This window comes from Vespa velutina, chromosome 6 (assembly GCF_912470025.1).
Source record: "Vespa velutina chromosome 6, iVesVel2.1, whole genome shotgun sequence".
In the NCBI taxonomy this organism is placed as follows: Eukaryota; Metazoa; Arthropoda; class Insecta; order Hymenoptera; family Vespidae; genus Vespa; species Vespa velutina.
The window spans coordinates 1,443,059-1,470,918 of NC_062193.1; the positions used below are offsets into that span (position 1 = coordinate 1,443,059).

A 27,860-nucleotide genomic window follows, 5' to 3' on the forward strand; every position below is an offset into this window, starting at 1 on the left:
CAGCAATTATCTCAGAGTATTAACTTTTTTAGAAAGTCGTTCGGACCAAATCAGCAAAGAATATCGAACGTAGAAAATCAAAAAGAGGAAAATAGAGAAAAAGAAATAGAGGAACGCGAGACTTGTTCTGACGAGTTACCATGACTACTACTGTTCGTATTGACGCACATTTGTGCGTTGCTGTTCACAGTACTTTTTCCTAAGAGTCATAATATATCACTAATTAGTTATCACTTATTATTTTTGTATTATAAATTTATAATAATTTTATTTGTAACACAAGTATTTAACGGAATTAGCAGAAGGAAATGAAAAGTATATAAAACAACAAAACTATATAAAAAAAATTATACAGGGTTTTGTTGTTTTATATACTTTTCATTTCCTTTTTTGTTGTTTAGAGCCTTGCATTTTCCGGTTCCAACTACTCTCAAACTATAACTTCTTAAAATTTTCTTATCTGTAATTTTGGCTTGTTGATTTTTGATAAACAATATATGCATTTACTACAGAAATTCCTATTAGGAAGTAAATTGCCAGTTTGGGATACCATTTTATAGCTTTCCGAATTTTTGTAACATATGATTCCATCTGATTGCTCCTGTCGATACCAGACTTTCCATTATTGTAAACTATGACAGCTAATGGTTCTATTTTCGAAGAACGACCGCGATGAGTGGAAGAAGCTGAAATTGGTGCATGTAATATAGGTGCACCATAATAGGTGCATGTTTCGATGATCGTAATTAATAATAATCTGACATTACGGACATTTCTCCATTTCAGCATTACAATACCATTATCATTTTTCCCTGGTATCATTTCATCTCTTTTCAATGAGTGAAGCATAACATATTTTTGCATAAATTTCCTAATGTGACCTAATGTGGTATATCATTCCAATAATATGAGGTTTTAAAATTTAATAATTTTACTGCTAATTCGTATCTTGTATAAAAATTATTCATAAACAAGATACGCCCTTCATTCAATAACTTGTTTATGAGTTCGATGCAAACGTCTTCGGCTATGTCGATTTGCTTGATCTCACTTGTATCTCGTTCAGCATATATTTTAGTGGGCCCCATATAACCTTCTGTAGAACACAATTTGAACATTTTTATGCCATATTTGCGCGACTTCATCGCTATGTACTGCCTGAATAGGAGCCTTCCCCTCCAAAAAACCGTAGTCTCATCAACTACAATTTCTGGGCCGGATGAAAATATTTTTTAATAATTATCTGTATCTAATTTCCATAAAAATATTAGTGAAAATCCATAATTCGCCATAGGATACTGAATTCAAAGGAAATAGTTGTAACTTTTATAGATTTTAAAAAGGCATTTAACTCGATTGATAGAGAAACTATAGATAAAACAATACGTGAATTTGGAGTTAAAAATAAATTGGCAAACTTAATACGTGAAACACTCGCTGACACGATTTCAAAAGTAAAATTTATGGGTGAGATATATAAACCTATTGAGATAAATACAGGTGTAAGATAAGGTGATGGTTTATCACCTCTTCTATTCAACTGTGTTCTAGAAAAAATTGTCAGAATTTGGAAGATAAAGCCGAAAGAACAAAACATTTCGCCAGTAACTTTTGGGAGAAAAAACAAAGGCATTGAAACAAATTGCCTAGCACTTGCAGACGACTTTGCTATAGTGTCAGACAACCTAAAACGTGCAACAACACAAATCAATCTCTTGGAAGAAATAGCTAACAAAGCAGGTTTAAAAATCTCCGTAGAAAAAACTAAATTTATTACAAATATCAAGAACGCTCCAAAATGTTTAACTACAGATATTGGTCCATTGGAAAAAGTAAAGAAATTCAAATACCTGGGAGAAATAATTCAAGAAAATGGTTTAGAAAAATCTGCAGTAGAAGAAAGGGTACGCAAGATGGAAAGAGCGTATGGTATCACTAAGAATTTTTATAACAAAAAGTGTCTAAAAATCTTAAAATAAGCCATTACACTACAGTAGTGAAACCGGAATGCTTATACGCGAGTGAATGCTTGGTACTAAATTATAGATTAGATAAACTAGAAGTATTAGAAAGAAGAATCATGAGGAAAATTTTAGGCCCAGTGAAAACAACAGAAGTATAGAAATTAAGATCTAATAATGAAATATACAGGAACATAAAAGACATAACAGAAACGATAAGGAAAAGAAGACTACAATTTTTTGGCCATATTTACAGAATGGATGATTCCAGACTAACAAAGGGATACTCATGTACTTTTGGGAGAAAAAGGCAATAACTAGCTGGATTCAAGAGGTAAAGAAAGATCTAGAAAGAAATAATATAAGTGAGGAAGAAACTAAAGACAGAGAGATTTTTAGAAAGAGGGTATTAAGCATGGAAGGATTCCAAGGAATATTGAAGAAGAAACCTGGTGCGAAGTGGTCTGAGGACAGAAAGAAACAGCATAGTGAAAAGATGAAGGAATATTGGAGGGAACGGAAGAGAAAACAGCTAAGTGCGAAGAATTGAAATTGGCACGTGGTCCCTAGCAGGACCCATTGAATGAAGAAGAAAAAGAAGAAAATTGGCTTTTATGTCAAGTCCTATGGAAACTTTGATCCTCAAACTTAATGCACATCGTTATCTCTTAGCTAGAAACAGTGCTTTAGCACAATGGATTGAATGTGCTAGGATCTATTTACTTAATTTTATGGTTTTTAATAAATTGATATTTGATTTGTTAAAATCAATGGATAATGTATTATTTTTTACAGATGAAACCCCAAACTATTTCGATGCTACAAGGAAACCATTTTATTCTTGTTTTAATAATATATGGAAAATAAGATTAATTTTTAAAGACAAGAATGCCATAATACAGTTATCAGTCATTTTAGGATCTATCTTTCTCGATCACAGCATTATAACTTTTTCAAAAGTACAATAATTGTATTAATTTACTTAATTATAGGATATTATCGTATATTGTTACTCTCAAAATTTTTGAAGATTATGATCTATTCCTTACAAAGATATATCTTTGCTTTCCAGAAATAGATGGTATGAAATTGGATATTATTCGAAATTTAGGGAACACAGTTATAAAATGTAGTGTCGTATGGTAAGTCTATACAATACTTTTTGTTTGTATATACTTTTTCAAATATAATTTATATTAATTATTGGTGATCATATATTGTTATATTAAAAGGTTTGAGCACATAGCAAGTAATATTAGACTAGAGACTACATCGGACGAATTTGATGCATTCTGATATCAAATTAAGATAATCCAATTAATCGGAGCAGATTTACGAAGATCTATAGATTGTTAAGACAAACTGTTCTTTAAGTAGGTTATATACAAAAGTATATCATTATTATTGAAATTTATTTTATGTTCTTTATTCGCTTATGTAAACATTTCATTTTTAGATAAATTAATTTCCTTTGTATAAGAACATTGCATATTATGTATGAAAAAAATAAGCCTAAATAATATTGATGCTGTGGAATATATGTGTGTATGATTAAAACATATAGAAGTCAGTAGTAATAATGATTCTCAATTAACTTTTGGTACAACTTTGTTGTACGAATTCTATTTCGTTTCAGCGATTAATTATGTAAGATTTAAAAGCAATAAATTATTTTAATGATCATTTAACATATCTTTTTAAAAATAATTAATTGTTTTATAGACCGGGGCAAATAGTTTATGTCGAAGAATTGAAATTTATGAAAATATAATAAAAAATTTTCACGACTAGTTTAAAGTTGGTGTAGCACATTGGTTGAATATTGCAGTATATACGGCTTTAAAACGAGTCGATAGAGCTGTTGAATTTGATACATTATAGGCTATTGATAATACTGTGCAATATTCATCCGGTACAAATGACATATTATCGATTTTTTATCCAATCAAAGTTTTCTGGACATAATTGGCATGGCCCGATGATGACGGATCTTATACATTTACCACTAAAATTATAGACGTACGTTATTAATATCTTTCAATTTTTTTCTCTCATTTGTTATATTCATGATCATATTAACATGAGTACGAAAATGGTGTTACAGGATATTTGTAAATATTTTATTGCATATGCTGATAAAATGGCTACATAAGCAAAAACTACAACAAATTTAGAAAACCTTATTGAAAGTAATGTGTATCTAATACTCGGTGTTTTGCTATTAATAATATTGATTATATCAAAACATCGATTGGTCCATTGATAGGCCTTCAAGGTATCGTCGATGCTTTAAGAGAAGACAAGACTGAAGAAAAGACCGGTCGTTCCTAACAAACTCATCACTGATCATTACTAATGCGGCAGACTTGAAAAATAAAATTATTGAATTGTTAGAAGTTGTTACGTACAAAATGGCACCTGCTATAAGGAAGTGAGTAAAATTTCGCCTCACACTTATAAAAAAATATATAAGTGGTTCACTCAAAATGTTTATAAAAAATATTCTATCTATCTATTGTAGATATCTCATGGAAGAAGCAGAATTAATAGATACTACAATATTAATAATGCGATGGATCGACTTTTTTAGCATCATGATTCAAATTTAATAATATTACACAGTAATCTTAGTCTAGATATCTTGGAAAGATTTCTCTTAATGATTTGGAAGATAATGTCTGAAACACTTTATCAGTTAGTTCATAGTAATGTAGAGGTAAGAAAATATTTTAAAAATTCACTTATTTAATTAAATATTTATATATTTTAACTGCTATTTCAAAAATTGTTTGCAGGAAAGAAGACCACGTTCATTCTACTCTAATCTATATCGGACATTTCATACACTCATTAAATCTTATAATCTTGATGCAGATGAAACATCGAATGTGTAAGTTTTAAAGAAAATTGAAGAATATCGAGATACTCATTTTTCATGTTGATAAGCTCCAATAATTTATAAATTTGATAATTTTCTAGTTATATAAATGATCTTTAATTTAGACACAGAATAATAGACAAATATTTAAACGATAGCAGATTCGCTTAAACATTTCATTGCTCGGAATATGCATTGAATATAAAATAACTTTTATTTAAAATTTTGGTAAGTTAAATTTTATACTCGAAATCGTTGTCTTTATTAAATATAATCTTAATATATATTGTCTATATTTAATTTTGATGTTGCAGTCATTAGCTAATTGAAATGTATACAAAAACAAACTTTAGATTGACTTTGACATTTGCATTTGGGTTATTTTTCATTGAAATTTCGGCTAATAAACATCGGAGTTATCTCAGGATGTCTTTCGTGTAAGTATCAAAGTAAAAACTTAAAGTAAATATATTTTTATATTGAACTTATGATAAATAATGCGTACAATTCTTAAAAATAACAATGATATTAATAACTTAGTCTTTATTTTTCTGTTTCTGAACATCATTGCAAACGCGAGTAAAGTAATGATGTAATCGAGTGTTTGTATCGCTAAAATATATATAAATATCTCGAAATAAAACCAGTGTTTGTTTGTTCGTATGTTGCAATTTAAACAACAAGTGAACTTACATCGATTGCGTGCAATGCAGTGATGCGAATCATTATTCGTTCGCAAAGTTTTTACTTTTTTAACAAACGCACAAGCTGTAATTATAAAAGATAGTAGAGTTTCGCGAAGTAACTTCAGTAATCATTTGTTAAAAAAATAACTACCGCGTATTAGAATCAGTTCATTATTGAAGAGGATCTCATCTTCGATATCGATCTATCTCATGTTCAATTAGCTACGAATCATCCACCCTCAATTTCGATCTAAATCTCGAACGAGTGTTTTGGAGTCATCGCAGATCTTTTTAAGTAGTAAATGAATTTTTAAGTCCTTCTGATCACTTAATCATGTCGAAAACGAAAAGTCCAAATCAGCACGAGTGTGACAGATTAGTAGGTAATTACTTAGTAGAAGAATATTGAGTGAGCACGAGTAAATTTTTTAAGAGATTTATTCGTGAATGTTTTATTCTTTTTTATTTATTTATTAGATGAAGATAGGGTCTTCTTGTTTAAATTATAATTATTAGACATTTTGAATATTTTAATTTATTCTTATATATTTTCTCTCGTGAAAATGGTAAAGAATCGATATTCACGAATTTTAATAAGGAAAATGAAAAAGAAGACATTCACGATGGTATTCGCTCTGGATTACAAGTGAAGTTATATGATTTGTTTTTTAATAATTCATAGTTTACTAATAATTCATAGTTCTCATTTTTTAATAATTAATAGTAATCGCTTATAATAAGTAAGTCCAAGGATTTTTATTATATTTTTGAATAAAAATTGATTAAACATTTAGTCAATCATAATATTTAGTAAATCATTAATTATAAAAATTCATGCCGATTTAATAAGATAGAAAATTGAGACGAGTGACTAATTTATAAAGAAAACATATGTTTTAACATGTGCGTGTGTATTTATTAGTAAAATGTTTCTAATTGCAAACATTTGGAAAGAAGAAAATAAAGTTATAAAATAATATTTGTGTTTGGCATGTAAAAGAGGAATATAAACGCAACCTCCGAAAGCAATTCTGTTCATCATTGATATCATGGAAGATCGATAATACATGTCGAAAGAGAGCTTCCATTGAACGCATATAACTTCACGGATCCTTCGCCGTCTATTTTTCTCATTTTTTCATAATTGGAAACGTCAAGTAGACTACCAATACAAGAGCAACAATACCGCAAAACTGTTTCACTTTTTGCACGAAAACATACATTCAATAATACACATACATATCCACGTGCATATAAGCACACATACATATACATATAATATCTCGAATAGATAAGGTGAGGGGATAAACGAAAATAAGTTTCTCTGTGAATAAAGAAACGACAATTTACGTTTATTAACACTGGTTAAATTTTATACTACACTCTCGTGCTACTTCTCTCATCTATGTTCTATTTCTTACTGCCCGTTTCTCTTCCAAATCTTAACGGCTCGATTTGTAGGTAACAAAAGAATTTGTAGATAACAAAGGACAAAGGAAGGGCGGGGCAAATCTACCTGAAGAAAGTATACTTTCTTTACATATATATATATATATATATATATATATATATATATATATTCATATATATATGTATATATATATCCACATCATCATACATATATTTATGGATTTGTGTTCAAATTCATTTTAATGAAGTTGAATATTCGTTTCGTGTGAATGCTGATGCTCGATTATACCAGTGTGAATCATTCACATGAAAAATAAATCCACTGTAAATGCCGATTTAATAAGGATTATCGACGAATTTCTTTTTTCTTAAACTTCAACATTATCGTCTTTTGTCGAGTAGTAGTAGAAAAGAAGAAGAATAAAAAAGAAGGACGATGATACACATGTGACGTCATGTTAAAAAACTGTAAACTCAATTTGAACAAAAAATAAATTCCCGCCCCTTTTATAGTCAAAGCCAGCTTCAGCTATCTTGATGGATGTATCGACTCAATGTATCGATTCCTGTCGATTTGAATAAACACTTCTTGTCTCACAGGGGAAAAAAACAAGAAAAAAAAAAAAACACAGAACGATACAAATTTGTTTAATTAATATCCCATGTGCATAATCCTGTTCCATCAGGTTATGGGCCCAAGTGACATGAAAATTAAATAAAAAGAACATAAAGAAAAATGTAGCGTGCGAAGGACAGCGTCAATATTTTTTTACTTTTATGATATCAGTGTGTGTTGAGACTAGAACACAAGGCATGGGAGATCTAACCTCAAAAGGGCGATTTCTTGTTCGTGCCGCGTAACGTGTGAGATACGTGTAAAAAAAAAGGAGAATTTTATTATTCTCATGGAATGATTCATTATTCGCTGTGAAAAAGGGGGAACTTCGTTACCGTCAAGGATGTCGACCTCAAATCAAGTAATGCAACATGGAAATTTGCGATGCAAGCGTGGCTGGAACATGGCAATCTGTGGGGGTACGTACTGGGAACTGAAGAGTACCTAGCTGATGAAAAAAGGGCAACAAAGGCTAAGTTAAAGCTCATCTTATCAGTAGACCCTATAAACTAAACACACATTCAGGAGTGTGCCACCGCAAAAGAGGTATGGAAAAATTACAAACTACTTTCGAAGACTCGGGATTGACGCGGAAGGTCAGCCTCTTGAGGACCTTAGCAACTACAAAAATGCAAAGATGTTGAGGAATATGTAAACATTACAACAGCAACTGTTCAAAAACTTAATGGCGAAGGGTTCAAGGTATCAGACGAGTGGATAGGAACGCTGTTTCTGGCAGGACTACCGGACGAATACCGCCCCATGATTATAGACCTGGAAAATTCTAGGACAGCGATATTCACAGACTCGATAAAGACAAAGTTGCTACAAGACGTCAAGGGAACAAAAAGCGTAAAGTGCGCGAGCAGCGACACAGCATTGTACACAGGCGGGACGAAAACGAAATCAAAGACTGTACGGTGCTTTCGATGCAAACGCACAGGAGAATTTGCGAGTAAATGTAAAGTAAAGCTAACCGAACAACCAAATACAAGCGAACAAATTGAAAAGAAGACAGTACCAACACAAAGTAAAGCGTATTGGGCTTTCCTATCGTCAACGGGAACGAACGGTGGAAACTGGTATGTCGACTCGTGTGCGTCAAACCATATTTCGGCGGTGGATGAGGGATTGAGAAATCAAAGGAAATGCTCAGTAGCGACAGTTACTATGGCGAACAAATAAGGTATGTCGGCAAGGTCAACAGGGGACATGAGCCTGGTGGTTCCAACGAGTAACGGTGTACAAGAGATTACAGCGCGCGACGTGCTCCATGTAGCAGAAAGCTCAGTTAACCTGCTGTCAATAAGTCGAATGGTTAAAAAGGGTTTATCTGTACTTTTATCTCCAAAAATCAACGAGATTCGTGACGAAGAGTGAAATAACCTAGGCACGATGTCGCTAGAAGTTAGAATATACAAGCTCGACGTCGTAGCGGACAGGGCCTTCTTTGCGGCAGAGCGATCGACGGCAGAACTTTGACACAGAAGACTTGGCCACTTTAATTATCAAGGCGTATCAAAATTTAGTAATGATACGGTGACAGGAATAAAGCTAAGTAATATTGAGGAAAAGCCTTGCATTCCATGCATCAAGGGTAAGATTGCAAAGAAACCGTTTCCAAAGGAAGAAAACGTGCGAAAGAAATACTCGAAGTAATCCATTCAGATTTATGTGGACCTATGGAGAGTGCATCCATTGGAGGGACGAGGTATTTCATAACTTTGATCGGTGATTTCAGTCGTAATGTTTTTGTCTATTTTTTAACAGAAAAAGGCCAAGCCAGAGACGTCATCGTGAATTTCAGAACGTTTGTGAAAAAACAGACCACAAAAGAGATCAAATCCATCCGAGTTGACAACGGAGGTGAGTTAGTGAATCGAGAACTTGAGGAGATTCTGAAGAAATTTGGAATTAGACACCAATGAACCGTCCCATATACGCCAGAGTAAAACGGTTTAGCAGAAAGGATCAACCGTACCATCGTCGAGAGAGCGAAGAGTATGCTCTTCGATGCAGAATTACCAAAGAAATACTGAGCAGAGGCGGTAGCAACGGGTGTTTGCCTAATCAACAGATCTTCGGTCAGCGGAATTGACGAGAAAATTCCAGAAGAAATGTGGACCGGACAGATACCGGATTTAAGGAACTTGAAGGTTTTTGGATGCAAAGCAATGGCACAGGTCCCAAAGACTTGTCCGAGAAGGTTGAAAGACATAAAGCTCGACTCGTCGTGAAAGGTTGTAGCCAAAAAGAAGGAATAGATTTCCAAGAAACCTATTCACCGGTGATCAGGTATGCTTCTGTGAGATTCCGCATAGGAATGCGCCCTAGCTGTAAAGTACGGGTTGAAGATGGACCAGATGGACGTCACTACTGCTTACTTGCATGAAGAATTAGAAGAGGAGATTTACGTTAGACCACCAAAAGAACTCATCAAAGCGAACGAAGAGAAGAAGATATGGCGCTTGCGGAAAGCAATGTATAGGCTCAAACAGAGCGGAAGAGCCTGGAATAAGAAACTAAAGGGAACACTCAAGGAGATGGAGTTGAGACAATCTAAAGCAGATCCCTGTATATATTATCGAAAAACCAAGGAGTCGAATTTAATTCTAGGGATATATGTCGATGATATGTTCATCTTGGCAAATAATGGTGCAACGATGAAACAACTGAAGTGTGAACTGTTTGCAAAATTTCAGATGACTGACCTCGGCGAGGCACGATACCTCTTGGGTGTCCGTATCACAAGGAACGAGGAAATGAACGAAATATACATCGACTAGGAGACTTACATTCCAGGGATGTTGGAAAAATTCGGAATGGCATACTGCAAATCTGTGCCGAAGCCATTCGATCCAAACCAAAAATTAACCAAAGAAGACCATGTCTCATTCGCCTCTGCATCAGACATCAGCTGATGCAGAGACGAATGAGATGAGAAAAATTCCATATAGAGAAGCTATAGGTAGCTTACTCTATGCCAGCCAAGGAACAAGGCCAGATATCGCATACGCGGTAGGCCTAGCTAGCCGATTCTGTCAAGATCCAAGGAGATTACATTGGGCAGCGGTGAAATGAATATTTAGGTACCTGAAGGAAACTCTCTCCACGAAACTAGTCTTCAACATTAAAGCTAATCAAAAAATTGAAGACTACAGCGATTCTGATTGGGCGAACGACGCCGACAATAAACATTCGATTATTGGAAGCATCTTCCTCTTCCAAGGAAGACCTATATCCTGGCAAAGCAAGAAACAACACACAGTAGCGTTATCCACAACGGAGGCCGAGTACATGGCGCTATCTTCAACGGCACAAGAAGCGTTATGGTTACGTGCAATAGCCAAAGAGCTGGACCCCGACGCTATTTTATCAAGAGTCATAATTTTCTGTGATAATAAAGGAGCTATAGATGTGGCAAAAAATGCTGGATATCGTCCAAGGACGAAGCACATAGACATTAGACATCACTTCCTTCGGGAATGTGTCGAGAAGAAGGAAATCAGAGTAAAATTCATCCCAATCGAGGAAATGGCAGCAGATGTCCTAACTGAAGGTTTATTTGGACCCAAGCTGCAAAACTTTAAATTCCAAATGGGGTTGAAAGATTTTTAAATGAATCGATTTTTTTTATATATTTTTCTCATTTTCGTTTATGTAGGGGTGTTGAGAAACTGTAAACTCAATTTGAACAAAAATAAGTTCCCGCCCCTTTTATAGTCAAGGGCAGCTTCGGCCAGCTTCGGCCATCTTGATCGATGTATCGATCCAATGTATCGATTCATGTCGAATTGAATAAATACTTCTTCTTGTCTTACAGGAGAAAAAAAACACAGAACGATACAGATTTGTTTAATTAATATCCCATGTGTATAATTCTGTTCCATCACGTCATGTGCAAACTAGGCTACCTTATGTACTATTTACTTCTTCTTTTTCTTTTCTTCTTCTTCTTCTTTCGATGAGGTCTGCTAGGGTCCACGTGTCAATTTCAATTCTTCGCACTTAGCTGTTTTCTCTTCCGTTCCCTCCATTATTCCTTCATCTTTTCACTATGTTGTTTCTTTCTGTCCTCAGACTACTTCGCACCAGGTTTCTTCTTCAATATTCCTTGGAATCCTTCCATGTTTAATACTCTCTTTCTAAAAATTTTTCTGTCTCTAGTTTCTTCCTCACTTATATTATTTCTTTCTAGATCTTTCTTTACCTCTTGAATCCAGCTAGTTATTACCTTTTTCTCCTAAAGGTACATGAGTATCCTTTTTGTTAGTCTGGAATCACCCATTCTGGAAGTATGGCCAAAAAATTGTAGTCTTCTTTTCCTTATCGTTTCTGTTATGCCTTCTATGTTCCTGTATATTTCATCATTAGATCTTAATTTCTATACTTCTGTTGTTTTCACTGGGCCTAAAATTTTCCTCATGATTCTTCTTTCTAATACTTCTAGTTTATCTAATCTATAATTTAGTACCAAGCATTCACTCGCGTATAAGCATTCCGGTTTCACTACTGTAGTGTAATGGCTTATTTTAAGATTTTTAGACACTTTTTGTTATAAAAATTCTTAGTGTTACCATACGCCCTTTCCATCTTGCGTACCCTTTCTTCTACTGCAGATTTTTTTAAACCATTTTCTTGAATTATTTCTCCCAGGTATTTGAATTTCTTTACTTTTTCCAATGGACCAATATCTGTAGTTAAACATTTTGGAGCGTTCTTGATATTTGTAATAAATTTAGTTTTTTCTACGGAGATTTTTAAACCTGCTTTGTTAGCTATTTCTTCCAAGAGATTGATTTGTTTTGTTGCACGTTTTAGGTTGTCTGACACTATAGCAAAGTCGTCTGCAAGTGCTAGGCAACTTGTTTCAATGCCTTTGTTTTTTCTCCCCAAAGTTACTTTTTCTTTTATTTTTTCCTTATTTATTTATTCATTAATATCTCGCGGAATTTTTAAATTTCGATTTTAAACTATGACTTTAATCGTTTTCGGTTCTCTGAATCTTTGTAACATGCGCGAGATATTTTATTCTGGGAAAAGAAAGGAAAAATCAAGCGAAAGGCAAAATGTAATTTATATGAAAATTTATTTGTTAATTTCATTTGTTTAACTTTTTTTTATATTTCTTTAGTTTCTTTCTTCTTTTTTTCTTTTATACTTTTTTCGTCGATGAGTATTTATTAAAAGAATAAAAGAGATATACGATCCATAAACAAAACTGAAGAATAGAAAACAGAAAAAAAAGAAAAGATAAAAGAATTTCCCGATTTTTTCCAAAAATCGTAGAGAAGTAAACATTCAATTGTAATATAAATCGGTTGTTAAACGTTTCTTTTCGACTGAACGAAGCTCTCTCTGTCTCTGTCTCTCTATTTACCTATCTATCTATCTATCTCTTTTTCTTTTTCTCTCTCTTTCTCTCTCTCTTTCTCTTTCTCTCTCTGTCCATTTATCTATTCATCAATATATCTTTTTGACTTTTATCTAGTTCATATATTTTTTTTCTCCGTTCCTTAATCTTTTCTCTTTTCTTTTTAATTCGATTACGATAGAATTTATTCATCATATACAGCGCACTGTTAGAACTGGACGCAATCAGTAGTCACTGCCTTTAACGACTTTATCGAAGAACTCATCGATTAAAGTAATATTTAATGTAAAGTTATTAACAATAATGTCATCCTTATTTTTTTTATTCTGTTTCCGTGTTCTTTCTTTGTTTTTCTTTTCTTTTTTATTTATTCTTGTTGTTTTCTTTTCTCGACGTTTCGCTTTTTTTATTTTTATTTCTTGTTCTCCCTCTTTCTCTTTCCCTTTTTCTCTCTTTCCAAATAAAAATATTTTAAAAATTAAATAGATTAAAAATCAAGTCTGTAAAATTCAGCATTAAAATATATTTAATGCATTCGATGTTAAATCAATCATATTTCATAAATTAATATATTTATCTAATAAATTCCATAATCTTTTTTTTGTAAATAATAGATACACATTTATCGAAACGATAAATCCTAAACATGTTTCAAACGAAACCTATAAAGTAATTAAGTGATAATAAATAATCGTTAATAGCTTTCCGATTTTTTTATTTTTTATTCAATTCGACTTGTACGATCGACGTAAATTTTCTAACAATCATAACTCTTCAACTGGATTAAATAAACAATAGCTCAGGCTCTATGGATAAACACTAGACGTGTTCATGCAATGCTATATTAAAAATTCACTGGGACTTCGTTCCTTTGATCCACCCTCTGTTGCAGATTTTTCTCACGTTCTCCAATAAGTCCAATAAATTTGCAATTCGAATTATAATTAAATCATGAAGATATATTTCGAAGTGTTTTAATATATTACAAAACTATTATTTTTAATATATAGTTTTGTTGACGTTTCTGTTTTTCTCGTTCCTTCCTTTCTCTCCATTTCCCAAATTTCTTTCGTTCTAATTTGTTTTCTTATTTTTAATTATATATGAAAGTTTCGATAGAATGATATGAAAATTGTATCAATGAAAGGAATAATAGATATCCTATTTCAGTCCTGTCCGTTCGAAAGTAGAAAAATCAATTTCACATCGATACATTTTTGATCGTATAGTTCAACGAACTCTATTCAATTCTTTACGTATGTTCCTATAAAGGAGGAAAAGTGAGTGAAAAAGAGAGTGAGAGAGAGTAAGAGGGAGGAAGACTCGTAAATGTAATTATCCGATCGATATATTTTGAGATATTTCATAAAGTATCTTATGATACGTCGAACATGATTGGTGCTTTTTCAAAAGATATGTGCAAAAATGTGATAGAATTCTGGCTAGTTTTCAGAATCTAATTAGTATGCAACGCGAGCATGTGTAGAGTGTATTTTCGATATTCATTATGGTTTTTTATAAATACATATTTCTTTGTTATGTTCTATAGTTTTTTATAATTTTTTTCTTCTTTTTTACAATTCCTATTTATCTATCTTAGTTATCAAATGTAAAAAGAAAGAAAAAAAGGAAAGAGCAGAAATTCTTTCTAAAGATACAGAAGAAATCAATAGTTAATAGGAAAATATAATTAATTCAATATATTCAAAACTGTTATATCGTCTAATCTATATTGTCAAAATCGAGATGATCAAAATGTTTAAAAAGAACTTTCATAATAAATATTTTCTAACATAAATAAATAAATGATTTTGATGTTTACTAGATATTCGTTTTGGATAGTTTAAATATATTTTTGTATAGAATATATTAAATTATCAGTCACGTCGGGTATAATAATTTATCTTATACTTTTTGAAGGTAGATTCTTTAAATATTTTTCTTTTCCTTTTCTTCTATTCCATAAATCCCCATAAATTTTCAATTGAATTTATATCAAACGGTTTGTTATATATTTTTATAGGATGAATCGTTGAAAAGTTGAATTTTATATTGAATCATTGATAATCCAAAGATAATTTCTAATAGTATTTATTACCTAGTATGTCTAATGATATATGTAATGTTATAGTAGTGTTTGATGTAGTCCATGTATCGCGTGTACGGAACTTTTAGAATCTCATATTACCCTTGAAAAATATCGGCATTGGCTTTAACAGAACGAACGAATAATCATTCAAATAAAACGAGCTCGTTCGAACGAACATCATTCTCTCTCTCTCTCTCTCTCTCTCTCTCTCTCTCTCTCTCTCTCTCTCTCTCTACCTCTCTCTACCTCTTTAGTATAGTTCTATTCATAGAAAAAATGTCCACAAAATAGGTCATCAAATTGTTTCTATATTGTTAATTTGTTAATTTGAATGAAAAAGGACTTTATATAAACAAAAATCCTTTAGAATTGTTTTCTTCGCCTATTTTAGCCCTTTTGTTTGTACATTTGACGAACTTTAGTAGACTAAGAACGATTGATCGATTTTCTTGAAGCTTTTCGTCTCATATTTTCTTTCTTTTGTCTCTTTTTTCCTAACATTTAGATCACACATAGCAATCAAATTCGCGTTCAGTTTGTCACATTAAATGTGAACGATATATATAATTTAATTTAAAAAAGACCGCACAAATTTGTGTAAATTTTGTTCATTAAATATGAAAACATACATTACTGTGTCATTATTATCTCTCCGGAATTTTCTATCCATTTTGATGGTATATCTACAGATATTATTATGTTTGCCATGGAATATACATTTAAATTTTGAATATAGCCTTGTTATTATACAAGATAAAGGATTTGATCCTAAACCTGCTTTTTTTTGATGGTATATATTGTTTGAAATAATATCTTCCTTTAAACAATAACAAACTTTTATCTATACATAATTTTTCATACGGATAATATGCAGTTTTAAAGGATATTATTAATTGTTTAAAAATATAGTATATTTTTATGATTGGATCGTGATTTTTAATGTTATTATCATAAAAATGCTGGTTCTTTAGTAATAATGTATTTCGATCTTTTGATATTATTTCTCCAAATGATTCTGTTCTTATCATTTTATCCTTATACGAATGTTCTGATATAGATATCTTATGTATTCGTGCTATTAGCATGGTAACCAAAAATTATACATTTCGGGAACAGTAGATTTATGTACATAGTCTCTTTTAATATTTATCGTTTTAATATACATCGTCTATTTCCAGAATATTTGTTAATTCGGCCCATAATTTATAAGTCCTTTCGCAAAGAATATTTGAAAAATATAGAGAATAGATGATTACCCATTTTGTTTTGATTTTTCTATTCTCGTCATCAAATTCGAAAATTATAAGTTGGAAATCTCCCTGGGCCCAGGAAAATTTATTTTTACATTTTATTTTGCTTTGGTGTATCTTTGTGTTATTCTCTTCCGATCTTGATGAAGAGATTAAAAGACGACAATTTTTAATCATACTCTTGTAAAAAGGAACAGGAATTTTAAAATTACTTGTTTATTCAGAATCAGAATCATTAGTTTTATCATGTTTGCATGCACTTTTTCTGTCCATTTTCTTATTTCAATTCTTTAGACGCCAACAGTAGTCGAAGGGTTAATGCATCAGTTTCTCATTTAAAAATATTTTCTTTATACATACTTAATAATCAATTTGAAAAATTTTAATATTCAACCAACTTTTAACTTTTATATGTTGTGTGTTTTATATGTATAGTGTGTGTGTGTGTGTGTGTGTGTGTGTGTGTGTGTGTGTGTGTGTATATATATATATATATAAGAGAAGATGAATTTATTATACATATAATTATATTCAAAATATTTCACAACTACGATTAATAATAATCGATTAGAACAAATTATTATCTAAATTCATCTATTTCATATCAATTTTGGATTTAGTAAAGTTAAAAAATGTATATGTATTTTCGCAAATTTTTTTTCAACATTTACGATCAACCTCGTGAAATATCGTTTCAGTATAAGTACTAATAGTAACAATAGTAATAGTACCAATAGTAGTAGTAACAGCAGTAGTAGTAGTAGTAATAACTTTTAATTTGGATCAATGAGAATGAAAATTAACACTAGATTTACCAGACCAGTCATTTTGACTGATCATGCAATTTAAATTCAAAATTCCTACTGCATATAACATTTTCTTTCCGAAATGATGTTGTGATTTTTGTAGTTATAAGTAGAGAATACATTTTATGAACTTACTATTACATTATATATAATAGTAACAAATATATTTTTTGTTATTGACACTTATACCAGTACCAGTCAAAATAACTGGTACACGTTTCTATGAAGAAATTCTGTAAAAAAAAGGCATTGGGGAAGCTATAACAATTGTTGGGTACTGCAATGTTTTATCGACACAGAAATATGATTTCTGGAGAATCACGAGACCGATGTATTACATATTGGCGATTTTACTGAGATTCTGCGGTATATTCGTTTCGACAAAAGAAATCAGAGGAGTCGACGTTTGCAAACAGACAAATTCGCTTTAGTCTCAGCAGTCTGGGTCAAATTTATTGAAAACAGTCAAAATTGCTTCAAACCGGGAGCTTATATTACCGTGGATGAGCAACTCTTTCCAACGAAGGACAGATGCAGATTTACCCAGTATATGCCAAACAAACCCCATAAATTTGGCATAAAATTCTGGCTGGCGTCTGATGTACAGACGAAATATGTGGTAAGTGGGTTTCCGTATTTAGGAAAAGACGAGATGCATCAACCCTACTAAATGAATTTGTTGTAATGAAACTTTTTGAACCGTATACCATGACGGATCGAATTGTGACAACCGATAATTTTTTTACAAGTTTTTCTTTGGCGTTAAAATTAAGATCTAAAAATACCTCGTTGCTTGGAACAATACGCGCAAACAAGAAGGAACTGCCGAAAACCTGCAAACTGAAAAAAGATGGCATGGCTCGTTTTTCAACGTCGTTATATCAATCCAATGGATGCACACTTATCGTTTACAAGAGTAAACCAAATAAAAAAGTACTTATACTAAGTACAAATCATAAACACGTCACAATTGATAAACTGCTAAGAAATTACTTGAAATTGTATCGTTTTATTGTCACTAAATTTGGCGTCGATGTCACTGATCAAATGGCACGAAAATATACCGTGAAATCAAGACCAGAAGGTGACCACTTTAAGTTTTTTTCAATATTTTAGATTTAGCCGGAATAAATTGCTGGGTATTGTACTAAAATACAACAGGAGAAAATATCATACGTAAAGAGTTTTTGTTTCGATTAGCAGAAGAGCTTGGTTCAGAATATCAAATTTCAAGGCAAAAGCCACACGAAGCCAATATACCAATTACAAGTGGTACGGTTCCTATACGCAAATGGTGTCAAATAGAATATTGCAACAACAATAAGACTAGAAAAATTTGCAATACATGCAAAAAAAGTGTATGCAGAAAGTGTACACACAGCAAAATCTACATATGCAACAATTGTGATGGAAAAACTATAAACAATTGAGCGTTTTGTTTCTTGATAATGTCTATGAATTCATTTATCTATTAAAATCGATATTAATCAACTTTTTTGTCATATTTTAAGTGTGAATAAAAACTGGAAGCCTCAATAAGGATTTTTTTTACACCAGTCATTCTGATTGGTTTTGGTAGAAATAGTATATTAAAATAGCCGGTATATCTAGTGTTAATAAATCTTAATCCTATAAGTTTTTATCTAATGAATATAAATTAAATTAACATTCTTTGCAATAGCGTTAGATACGTTAAATATAAATACATACTTACGTGAAATGAAAATATTAAATGTAAACTCAAACAATATTTTTTCAATGACGTTACTTCCATGAATTTCAAGGATAGACATTTCGTGTGATCTGACGCAGAATAGACGAGATTGCAGGACGTCTCATCTCTTATCTCTTTCTACCTTCCTTTCTCTCTTCTCTCTCTTTCTCTCTCTCTCTCTCTCTCTCTCTCTTTCTTTATCTTTGAAATTGAACAAAATAAAGAAATAGGAGGTAAATAAATGTGTGAGTTAGTAAGATAAGGAAATGAAGAGTGAATGTGTGAATGAAAAAAGTGAAGAAATTGTGTGTGTTTTGATAAGAAAGAGCAATATTGAGTCAGGCCGTGAGTGAGAGAGGTATATAAATAGATTGACAAATAGGTAATCAGTTGGAGAAATTGATAGAGAAATAGTGAGTGAATGTGTGAGGAATAGAATAGAAAAATAGTGATTGAGTATGTGAATGAGTAAATTGGAGAAATGATATATATTTCACCAAATTGAAAAAATAATGAGTGAGTAAATGAGTAAGAAAGATAGATAAAAGAATAATGAGTGAGTGAGTAAGACGGAAAAGTGATAAGTGTTTCATTGAGATAGATAAATAATAAGTGTTTTATTGAGACAGAGAAATAGTGAGTTAGTGTATGAGTGGATAAGATAGAGAGATAGTTAATCTGTGCTTGAGTAAGATAAAAAAATAGTGAATTAATTGAATAAGATATAGAAATAGTAGTAAATGGTTTGTGAGAAAGATAGAATAATAAATGTGTAAGTAAATTAAACATAGAAATATATGATATATATGTTATATCTGTATGCGTGTGTATATAGTAACAATATTAACTTAAAAAAGGTAAAAAAGAAATTAAAACTGAAATTAAAAAATATAAAGGATACTGAAAACGGATTAATAATTAAATTCTTCCCTGTTTAATAAAACGAAAAATAAAAATTTATATAATGAAAGATAACTCGAATTATACGGCTAATTGTTTTCAATTCTTGTCAGATGTCACAACTTCTTATTATTATCATAATTATTATTATTATTACTATCCCTTTTAAAGCTTATATTATCAGAAAGTGAAGCCATCAATTTTCTACATCTTGTCTGGATAATAAAAAAAGAAAGAAAAGAAAAGACTTTCCTGAATATTAAAAAGAGAATATTTGACGATTGACTCTTAACGGAATTTTTATATACTACTTACGCGAGAATAAGCGTAAAACATAACGAAAAGATATCGAATCTGTTTCAATGAAGAATTGTTTCTTATGTAATTGAATACGCCACGTAATTGAAACATTTTCACAACTGTGATACTATTTCAGTTCGAAGTTATTTCGATTCGCAAGCAAGTTATACTCTTGTTACTTTCATGAAATTGCGTTGGTAGAATCCGTTTTCGAAGGAATCAGACAAGAATTCAACTTTTCATGTTCTGTCTATTCCCCAAATTCGCGAATCCTTATGTATGTTACGTGAAACGTAACAAAAGGATAACAAATATGTCGAATTTGTTATAAACAAGACGTATTTCTTATGTAAATCTGTCTGTCAAATCGACTGGTAATATTTTCATAATTGTGTCGCAGTAGGAGTTATATCTATTCTTACACATTTAAGTACAGAATGTCATATTTTTCCAACATTACGCATATTTTCCGTTGTACGTTGAATAGTTTTCACGCATTTATGTTATATTCTTAATACTCTCGCTAAGCTGTGTTGATAAAAGTAGATTTCGGAATAATTGTACGAGATTTGAAATTTTCGTCTTTTGGCAAATGTCACTTACGAGAAAATAGGCATAAACGTAACGGAAGGATATCAAAAATCATGAATCTGTTTAAAACGTGATACCCTTTTTATATAAAACATTCCGCTGAACTATTTGGTAAAAATTATTAGACTATGGTCAAATTTTTCGGAGTTATTTCGTTTCTTATCTATATGTGTCAAGAATCGTAATTATCTTTGATATTACGCCAATTTTTTGATGCTGTTTGAAATGTTTTCTCGCAAGCACGTTATATTCTTTTTATTTCTTTATTCAGCGTTGATAGAATCCGTTTTCGGAGTAATCGGAAGAGATTTCAACTTTTCATACTTTGAAGATAGCTGTCTAATGGATAATAGACGTAAAATGTAACGAAATGATATCAAAAACATCGAATCTGTTTAAAACGGGTCTTGATTCCTATGTAATACGGTTCGCTAAATCAGCTGCTAACATTTTCTAAACTGTTTAACAACTTATGTCAATGTTATTTCTATTCATACCTATCTATGCCAAGAAATGCACGTTTCTCTGATATTACGCCAATTCTCCGCTGATGTTCAAAATGAATCCTCGATAGGGTTTCATATACTTGTTATTCTGTTTAATTTGCGTCGATAAAGTCAAGAGATTGTACTGTGTCTTCCCAAGCACATTATATTCTTATTACTTTCTCTATTCTGTGTCAATAGAATTCATTTTCAAAGGAATCGGAAGAGATCTTGACTTTTCATGTTCTGGCGATGAACGAATATGGGTGAAAAGGCGTAAAATTTAACGAAATGATATTAGAAATCTCGAATCCATTTAAAACGAGACTTGAAAAAATCAATATTAAAATTATTAATTTATTGTAATTTAAAAATAATAACAATAATAATCATAAGAAAAGTATAGAGGGAACTACTGTGTATATTAATATATTATAAGTTAGTTATATATATATATATCCAAGAATAACACTCTATACAAAATTAAAAAAAAAATTGATAATAGAATAACCTCAAATACTAAATAAAATTTTAATAAATTTAAAGAAAAAAATATATAATTAACAAAATTATTAAAATTAAACTACCAAATTCTATTAATTTTCTTATATTAATAATTAATATACATCATCTAATTCATAATCTTAAAATTACTAACATATAAGAATAATAATCTATATAAAAAAATATCCACCAACTCATATATTTCTTGAATAACATATTCAAATCATTAATATATATCGAGAAAAAAAATTAAATTAAAGATTTAAAAAATTTATTTTTTTTTAATTAAATAAACCAATTATAAATATTAAACTTAACATCAATTTTATCATATAATTAAATTAAGATTTTAAAAATATTCGTTTTTATTAAAACGAATCATTATTACAATTAATGAAATATCTAAAATTCCTTCTATAACGAATATAACCATAAAAATTAATAAATAAAAATCTTTTATTAAATTTATTATTATTATAGAAATATTTAATAAATTAATTATAATAAATTCAATATAAACTAATACTATCTAAACATGATTATAATATTTATATATCAAAATTAATCTTATTATAAACAAAATTAAATCGAAAATATTATTCAGGCATAATCCAATTAACTACATATATTATACTTTATCTTTAATTTAAATAAATTACTTCATATATTTAATTTATATATATATAGCTTTATAATTAAAATAAAACATAAATTTTGTAAATTTTAAATAAATAATAATCTTTTTAAAGCTTCAAAAAAAAAAATTAATTATTATATCTTTAATCTCCAAAATTAATAGTTTTTTAAATCTATTTCTTGAATAAATTGTTTTATATCTAACTTATATATATATACAAAATCAAATTCATTCCATTTCTCTTTATATATAAATTATAATAATATAAAAATTAAAATTAATTTATTATTTTAATTACACATATAATGTCACAATCAATTCTCACAATAATTTTTTGATTAAGAATATTTTTTATAGTAATATTTATAATTTTACAACGTAATTTATCTATCATATAATCTGTCATTATGTTTATTGCTTTAACAACTATATCATTTTTATTGATTACAAATCTATCTTCTATTTTATTATACACATTTCTTATTTTTTGATAATTATTGGAGGACTAATAATTTTATTTATACTATTCTTAAGATTTATTTCTGATCAATATATTAACTCTAAACGAAAAAAAAAATTAATTTTAATTTTAATTATTCTTTTTATTTTATTAACAAAAATATTTGTTATTAATTATTATAATTTTTATTATATAAATATAAATATCTTAAATTTATTAAATTTTCCTAAATTATCTTCTAAATCAATAAAATTAATTCACTCATTAATTTACTTAAATCAATTATTAAATTCACCGATAAACATTTATATTATTCTTTTTATATTTTTCAAATATCCTTATTTTAATTAAAAAAATATGTCTTATCGATATAAAACATCTATGAATAATTAAAAAATAATTTATATGAAAAAATCACTTATTTATCAAAATTCTTTAATTAAAATTACATTAGATTCTCTTGTCAACTTACCAATCCTAATTAATATTAATTATTTATGAAATAATGAAGCTCTTCTAGGATTATCGTTATTAATCCAATTAATTTTTGGAATTTTTTTATCAATACATAATTGTCCATCTGTTGATATAGCATTCAATAGAGTAATCCAAATTATACAATATAAATTATGGATGAATTATACGAATATTACATAGAAATGGAGATTCAGTTTTCTTTATTTGACTATATTTTTACATTTGATGAAGAATTTACTATCAATCTTTTAATTTTATCAGTACATGTATTATTGAAGTAATAATATTTTTATTAACTACAATAACTGGATTCCTAGGTTGTATTTTATCATCCAGCAAATATCTTTTTGAGGAGTCAAAGAAATCACTAACCTTCTGACAGCAATTCCTTATATAGTTTAATAATTTGAGGTGGATTTACTGTTGATATACAAACATTAAATCGATTTTATTCATTTCATTTTATCATATAATTTATTATCCTTTTCCTAGTTATTATTCATTTAACATTTCTCCATGAAACAGGTTCTTTAAATCCTCTAGGTATTAATAGTAATATTTATAAAATTCTCTTCCATAAACACTTTTCATTAAAAGATTAAATTACATTTATGTTTTTATTAATTTTAATTTTCATATTTATATTTCAATATCCATGTTTACTAAATGACCCAGATAATTTCATTAAAACAAACCCAATAATAACTCCAATTCATATTAAGCCTAAATGATATTTATCCTTCTTGCTTATGCTATTTTACGAGGAATACCTAATAAACTAGGAGGAGTACTAGCTTTATTAATAGCAATTTTAATTTTATTGATTCTATCATTTTCTAATTCATCAAAAAAATTCAATTTAAAATTTAACCCATTTTATGAAATTAATTTCTAAATTTTTTTTTCAACATTTTGTATACTCACATAATTAGGAGATTAAGAAATTGAAACATCTTTTATTGAACTTACACAATTTTATTCTATTTTATATTTCTTAATTTTTCTTAATCTTAATTGATTAAATAAAATTTGATTTTTATCAATCATTAAATCAATAATTTTTATTTAATAAGCAAATAATTATGCATATATTTTGAAAATATAACTTTAGAAATTAAAATATCCTACTAACTTTTTTGTTTTTAATTATTTATTATAGTTTTTTTTATTATCTTATTATTTATATAAATTTTTATTTATTTATTTATCATCTATCATTTATTTATCTATTATCTATCTATCTACTTATATTATATATATATTATTATTATTATATTACATAAATTATTTTATTATATTATATATAAATTTTTAAATTTATTTAATTAAAACCTGAATTTAATGCACTAACCTACCAATATAATTAATCTATAAATTACTATCTATTTATCATTATTATAATAATAGACTTAACATATTTTTTCTTTACTTATTACTATTATTTTAGGTAAAAACTGACAATAAAAAAACTAATATATCGAATAAAAATAATATTTTATTATAAATACTATTAACCAATTAAATATAATTATTCTTAAAAAATAATATCAATAAAAATACATTAAATTATCATATCGTATTCGAGGTAAATATCCACGATTCCAAATAATTAAAATTATAAACAATAAAACAAATAAAATATTTTAAAAATTTGATAATTTATAGCTTATAAATATTATAATAAGTATAATCCCCAAAATTATAATTATTATATATTCTGCTAAAATAATTAAGATAAAACTCTCTCTTATATATTCAATATTACATCCTAATTCACCTTCAATAAAATCAAAAGGTATACGATTTAACTCAGCTACTATTCTTATAAATAATATAACAGATACCATCATATTTACAGATCAAAATTTTATTATTCCTTCTTGAAACTTAACAAAATCAATTATCTTAAATCTTTTAACATAAAAAAGTATAAAAAAAAAATTAAAAACATAAAAACTTCATAAGATAAAGCCTGAGCAATTGCACGAATGCCTCCTAATACAGAATAATCAGAATTTGATGATCAACCATTTATTATAATAATATAAACACCTCATCTTAAACACCTTATTATACACAATAAAAATAAATTTATCAAAAGTAAATACTCCTTAAAAGATAAACCAATTAATAATATCAAAATTGAAAAAAATCTAACTATTAGACTTAAATAATAAACTAAATAATTTGTTTTATACAATTTAACAATTTCCTTTACGAATAATTTAATTGCATCACTAAAAGGTTGAAAAATACCCAAAAATATTACTTTATTTGGACTTTTCATATCTTCAATATATCTTAATAATTTTCGCTTTAATATAATTAAAAAAGCAATCCATTAAAATTCCAAATATTATAATAATTAAACATATAAAACCAAAATACAAATCTTTTATAAAAATAATTAATTTTTAAAAATATTTTTAAATTATTTAATTACTATAACAAATAGAATCTTAATCAAATTACATAAAATTTATTTACTTTATATTTATATAATTTATCTTTTAAAATAATCGTTTGGAAACACTTTCTGAATCGTGGTACAATTTCTATCGGAGTTATATCAATTTTTATTGTCGAGAATTACACGTTTCTTTGATATTATTGTATACCTAATACATACTAATTCTCCATTGCTGTTCATATTGTACACTGCGGAAGAAGTGTGTAACGTAACGAAATGATATCAAAAATCTTGATTCCTTTTAAAACGAGTCTTATTCTTATGTACTGCAATCTGATGAAACTGTAGGTAACCTTTTTTGAACTCTGGTAAAGTTTCTTTTCGAGTTATTTCGTTTCATTCCTATCTTTGTCGAGAATCTCACGTTACTTTGTTATTATTTTCTAATTCTTCGATACTATACGTATTGTATCCTAGCATGCACTTTATTTTTTTTTTTATTACTCTCTTTATTTTACATCGATAGAATACGTTTCCAAAAGAATCAGATGAGATTGCACTTTTTATGATCCGATGATATCCGCATACGGGCGAAGAGGCATAAAACAAAATGAAATATTTAAGAAACGTTAATTCTTTTTAAAACCAAGTTAGATTCTTGTGTAATGCAGTCTGATGAAAGCTTTTCATAGTAGTGGCACAGTTTCCTTTCGAGTTATTTCGTTTCATACCTATCTTGGTCGAGAATCTCACTTTTCCCTGTTATTATTCTCAAATTCTTCGATACTGTTCTTAATATATCTTCTTCACTTTATTTTCATGTTACTATTTTACTTTATTTTCATGTTACTTTCTATATTTTTACACGAAAGAATCCTTTTTCAAATGAATCGGACAAGATTACAACTTCCTTATACGTGCAAAATAACGAAATGATATCAAAAATTTCGAATCCGTTTAAAATAGAACTTGATTCTTATATAACGCAGTACCTTGAAATGTTTGGTAACATTTTCTGAACTATGTCATAGCATTATTTTGTTATTTCTTCTCTAATCTATGTATGACGAAAATCGCACATTTCTCTGACGTTACATTTTAATTCTTTGTTGCTGTTCGCATTTTATTCTCGCATGCATTTTATTTTCATTTTACTCTCTTTATTCTACATAGATCGAATACGTTTTTAAATTATTTGGATGAGATTACAAATTTTCACATTCTGATGATGTCCGTACACGGGCGTAGAGAAGTTAAAAGAAATTAAATAATCCCTCGAATCCGTTTAAATGAGTTTTGATTCTTATCTAAAGTAGTTTGCTGAATCGTTTGATAACATTTTCTGAATTGAGGCGCATCTCTTAAAAGATTGATATCGTTTCTTATCTATCTATGCAGACTTTCGCACGTTTCTCTCATCTTACGCACTAATTCGCTGATGCCGTTCGTAATATATCCTCGCATATACTTTAATTTTTTGTTACTTTCCTTATTATACGTCGAAAGTGTGACGTCACGGATCGGGTCTCGATCAAAAATGAAGTAGACCTCAGTAACTTATATTCTCTCTCGTTTCACTATAAGCTAGTCACATTTAGGTCAGTATAGAACTTGGAATAATGCCTATTTATTTTCCTCCTGATGCGCAATCAAGCTCCCTCAAGGAATTTGCCTCATTCAGTTCTTTCCTCGTTGGATGCAATGCTTGGTATTTCACTGTCAGATGTTGATCTTTAAAAATTAATTCCTGTTTGCGTCTGTGACGAAGATCTTGGATGGTTACTCCCTTGGATATTCCTTGCCTTGAGTCTTCCTCCGGGATGGCTGATAAGTAGGGACGGAAACGGAATAAGGGTAATCCGGAGGAAATACTTAGATCTTCATAAAGCATAAATAGTCGAAAAAATAGTTCGAGAGTCCCTCCATACGTTACTCCTTTGAGAGGCGCTGCTCATTGGCATAACTGGTTATTATTTATTAAAATCATTAGCGTTACTGATTATTATTTTTTTTTCATAAAATACTTAAGTTATCTTTTATTATTTAATAACTACGTTTATTATTGGAAAATATAGTGTAATAATAATAAGAAAAATTAGATACTGGTGAATCAAACATGTTGTTAACCGTTGTTTTAAGTTGTTAATCATTGTAAATTATGAAGTATTGTTATCATCATTATTATTATTGCTGTTGATATCTAGCAGTATTTCGTTGTTTATTATTAGTTACCTACAAGTGAGGTTACCGACAGTTAGAGTTTACCGACGATAGGAAGTTACCGACAGGTGAGGTTATCTACAGTTAGCGTT

At 29.2% G+C, this 27,860-nt stretch overlaps 1 protein-coding gene and 1 pseudogene across 1 annotated transcript; one reads left to right on the forward strand and one right to left on the reverse strand.

Moving 5' to 3' along the window:
* Nucleotides 1-435: 435 nt before the first annotated feature.
* On the reverse strand, nucleotides 436-1,597 carry LOC124949797. Its single transcript, XM_047495502.1, is given in 4 exon segments — nucleotides 436-881; nucleotides 980-1,210; nucleotides 1,300-1,368; nucleotides 1,483-1,597. Coding segments are annotated over 4 exon segments (861 nt in total).
* Nucleotides 1,598-2,575: 978 nt separating this feature from the next.
* Nucleotides 2,576-27,834, forward strand: LOC124949798 (annotated as a pseudogene).
* Nucleotides 27,835-27,860: the final 26 nt, after the last annotated feature.